This window comes from Castanea sativa, chromosome 12 (genome assembly GCF_040712315.1).
Source record: "Castanea sativa cultivar Marrone di Chiusa Pesio chromosome 12, ASM4071231v1".
Taxonomy (NCBI): Eukaryota; Viridiplantae; Streptophyta; class Magnoliopsida; order Fagales; family Fagaceae; genus Castanea; species Castanea sativa.
This window is the reverse complement of record NC_134024.1, coordinates 1,588,075-1,592,305: the sequence shown is the minus strand read 5'-3', so window position 1 is coordinate 1,592,305 and position 4,231 is coordinate 1,588,075. Positions and strand designations below refer to the sequence as shown.

Here is a 4,231-nt window from a genome sequence, read left to right as displayed (position 1 = left end):
TAAAATTGTAATTCAACAAAATTCCAAAACAAAAATGACGTGAGAAACATTTTTCCTAAAAATTAGCACACACTCTCCATTTAGTATATAGGGACAAGCTTAAGTCCAGTGTCCAGTAATACTGAACCCGTTGAGATGATGACATGTGTCCACTTTTAGACACGTGTCACAATCTAATCGGGTCCAGTGCACTGGATGCACTAAATCTAAACCAAGTCCTTAAATATATCTTACACATGTTTGATACATTTTTTTTTTCTAAAAAAAAGCACACACCAAATCAAGCATTTTACTAATTTTAGGCACGTGTCACTATCTAACTCAGTCCAGTACACTGGATACACTAGATCTAAACTAAGTCCTTAAATATATCTCACACATATTTGATACATTTTTTTTCCTAAAAAATAGCACACACCAAATCAAGCATTTTACTAATTTTCAAAATTCTAAATTTTAGCTTCTTAAAAACCCTTCCCTTGTAACCTCTTTAACAATAGACAAATTCAAATTGAAAAATTATAACATTAAACTTAAAATAAAAAGAGGCTCATCCCATATGTGCGCATATGATGAGACTACTTTTTATTAATACATTTAATGTACATAAATAACCAAGGATGACATCAACTCATTACAATCTAATCCTAAAAAAGAGGAACCAACTCCTATTAATTAAATATAGATTGAAAATAAAACAAAGCTTACAATCTAATCCTAAAAAAGAGGAACCAACTCCTATTAATTAAATATAGATTGAAAATAAAACAAAGCTTAGTAGAATACGAAATGAGAGATGTTATATTCACAATATTTTCATAATATTTTTACAACAAATCTTATATAATAAGTTGTTACCGATTGTTGTTAGGGGAGTAGAAAAATAATTTCAATGGTGAGTACAAAATAGAACCAATAACAACTAACCATCTATGATTTGTTGTAAAAATATTGTCGAGATAGCATCTCTTGAAAAAAATAATATCCTTACCTGTAACTAGTAAATTACTTAAATTTCAAACTTCATCAATTTGATTCGGTAAGTTGCGGGACATAGCAGCCAGTCCGCCTACCCACTTTTAAGTAAGCTTGTCAATCCCTTTTCTACATGTATACTTTAGTTCTAGCTATCGAATCTTCTCTATTTCTGTAATTTATGTTTTTCTTTCTCGTTCTCATTCGTTCACACGGGTGTTTCCTTTAAAATTTAGTTTATATATATCCTCCAAATCAGATTTTAATCCCTGAATTCTTTTTTCTTGAGTCCCCTTCAGTGGCAGAGGGAGGGGAGCATATGCCCTTGGCTTTTGAAGTTCTTTATTATCTTATCATGAATTTTTTAATTAAGCTTGATGTTAGGAATTTCAGATAAATCAAGGGCGACGAAAATATTAATGACTACTAATCATTGATCATATATATATATACACACACACACGTGTGTGTGTGTGTAAAAGACCCATCCTGGTAGAAGTTACCCAATCAAACTATGAAGACGAAGGTCTGGCAGGCGTAGTTTAAAAATAAACCAGAATCCTTCGAAGAACATCACATGATAGTATACATACATACATATATATATATATATATATATATATATATATATATATATATATATATAGCTCCGTTATACATACTCTTTTAATAATGTCACTCGGGAAAAAAAAAAAAAAAAAGACAAATAAGCAAAACGTGGGCAGCCTTGGATAAATGGTTGGCCGGCATGCATGCATGCATATGTATGTTATAAATTGGGGATCCAGCTTTTTATTTATTAGTATTAATTAATTTATTATAATTATGTCATTCATGCTGAAAATTACACGAGTCTCTCTGCTACACTCTACCATTGTAGTCTACATGTACATCTAACCTCTTTTAATTTCATGCAGAGAAGTTTTGTCGCCTTCTATGGTATTTTTGAGGCGATTGCGTATTCAAAAGAGTTGCACTTTGCTCAAACTCTAAAAACTACTAATTAAAAATAAATGGCCGGCCACCCATATCTCTTTGTACCCAACGAATCATATCAGATTATATATCCTCCCAACTCCACAATAATTTCTCCATAGATATTCTCAAACCAACAGCTTCAAATCTAGCACTACTGTTACAATTAAGCCATGATGAAGCCCGAGAGTGAGAAGAACAACTCATTAATAATTCCTTTTTTAATCGTGAAATTCTTCCTAGCCTTACTTCTTGTTCCTTATTGTTTGTCTGCATCCACAGCTGTGGCTGCAGCCACTGATCACATGATCACTTTTTGTTTGACTCATCATAACATTAAAAACTTCACCACATTCCCTGGGGACTTAGAAAGCGATGATCAGCCAACAGCTTACTTTAAGCTCCTCAACTTTTCCATTCAAAATCTGAGGTTCGTGGAGTCCACGATTCCTAAGCCAATAGCCATTATACTGCCGGAGACTGTGGACCAGCTACTGCACGCTTTGATTTGCTGCAGAGAATGGTCATTGGAAATTAGAGTAAGAAGCGGTGGGCACAGCTATGAAGGAACTTCGTATGTTGCCACTGATGGAGGTCCATTTGTCATTATTGACATGATGAATTTGAACCGAGTTCTGGTGGATTTGGAAACTGAAACGGCCTGGGTGGAGGGGGGAGCCACACTGGGTGAGACCTACTATGCCATTGCTAAGTCAAGCAAAGGTAGTCATGGATTCTCAGCTGGATCATGCCCCACTGTAGGGGCTGGTGGGCATATTGGTGGTGGTGGATTTGGCTTGCTATCCAGGAAATATGGACTTGCAGCTGATAATTTGGTGGATGCACTTCTTATTGATGCTAATGGACAGTTGTTATCTCGGGAAGTTATGGGAGAGGATGTGTTTTGGGCAATTAGAGGTGGTGGTGGTGGTGTTTGGGGGATTGTGTATTCTTGGAAAATCAAATTGTTGGAAGTGCCACCAACTGTGACTGCTTTCACAGTGTCTAGACCAGGCACCAAAAGCCATGTAGCAGAGTTAGTGAACAAGTGGCAATACGTTGCACCCTACTTAGAAGATAACTTCTATTTATCATGTTTCGTCGGTGCTAATCTGCCAGAAGCTATAAGTCCCGGAATATCAGCTTCGTTTAACGGCTTTTATCTGGGTCCTAGGAGCAAAGCCATTTCCATTCTAAAACAGGTGTTTCCTGAGTTGGGTATAGTTGAAGAAGATTGCAAGGAAATGACTTGGATTGAATCAGTTGTATTCTTCTCTGGCCTAAGCAATGGAAGCTCAGTCTCGGACTTGAAAAATAGGTATCTGCAAGACAAGGGATTTTTCAAGGCCAAATCTGACTATGTGAGAACTCCAATTTCTTTAATGGGCATAAGGGCTGCCCTGGACACTCTTGAGAAGGAGCCCAAGGGTCATATCATCTTAGACCCCTATGGTGGGATTATGCAAAATATAAGCAGTGACTACATCCCTTTTCCACATAGAAGAGGCAACCTTTTTTCAATTCAGTACCTGGTGACTTGGAAAGAAGAAGATAATAACAAAAGCAGCCAGTACATAGATTGGATAAGAGGATTCTATAATTCAATGGCACCATTTGTTTCAAGTGGTCCTAGGGCTGCTTTTGTTAATTACATGGACTTTGACCTTGGAGTGATGAAATTGGTTAGTCCTAGTGTTCAACCAGAGGATGCCGTAGAGATTGCCAGGCTATGGGGTGAAAAGTACTTCTTGAAAAATTACGATAGACTAGTTAGAGTCAAGACACTCATTGATCCAAATAATGTCTTTCGTAATCAACAAGGTATTCCTCCAAATTCCCAACCAGTTTCAAAGCAAAGAAATAAAGAGTGAGATCCTGAGATGTAAAATGGAAAGTTACCAACAAATTAAAATCTGTATTCTAATGTGTCTGCATAATATATAGAATCACAGCCGGAAACTAGATATGTTTGTATTGTCTTCCTAATGTGAAAGTTGTTCCGGTTTCTATGTGCTTATCTCTGCGCTCTTACTAAAACTCAAATTAAATTCTACAGCCGCACAATATGCTAAGTCGCAGAACACAAGGACAACAAATGTGACCTAATTAATTCGATTAGTTCCCATGATTACATTACATATTGAGTTCCAAGCATACTACTAGATGAGAATGTACTTTAAGCCAACTTCATTCAGGCTAGATTATTGTTGCCTTCAATGCGACTACGTACAGATCATAGACAAACCCCAATGAGTGATAACCGTAAAGGCACAGAGGTTAA

The 4,231-nt window shown here is 36.4% G+C and overlaps 1 protein-coding gene across 1 annotated transcript; it reads left to right on the top strand.

The window, feature by feature from the left end:
• The first annotated feature begins 2,021 nt into the window (after positions 1-2,021).
• LOC142618328 (berberine bridge enzyme-like D-2) lies at positions 2,022-3,869 on the top strand. Its single transcript, XM_075791243.1, has one exon. It carries the CDS (start codon positions 2,124-2,126, stop codon positions 3,819-3,821), a length of 1,698 nt encoding a protein of 565 aa, XP_075647358.1. The 5' UTR covers positions 2,022-2,123; the 3' UTR covers positions 3,822-3,869.
• Positions 3,870-4,231: the final 362 nt, after the last annotated feature.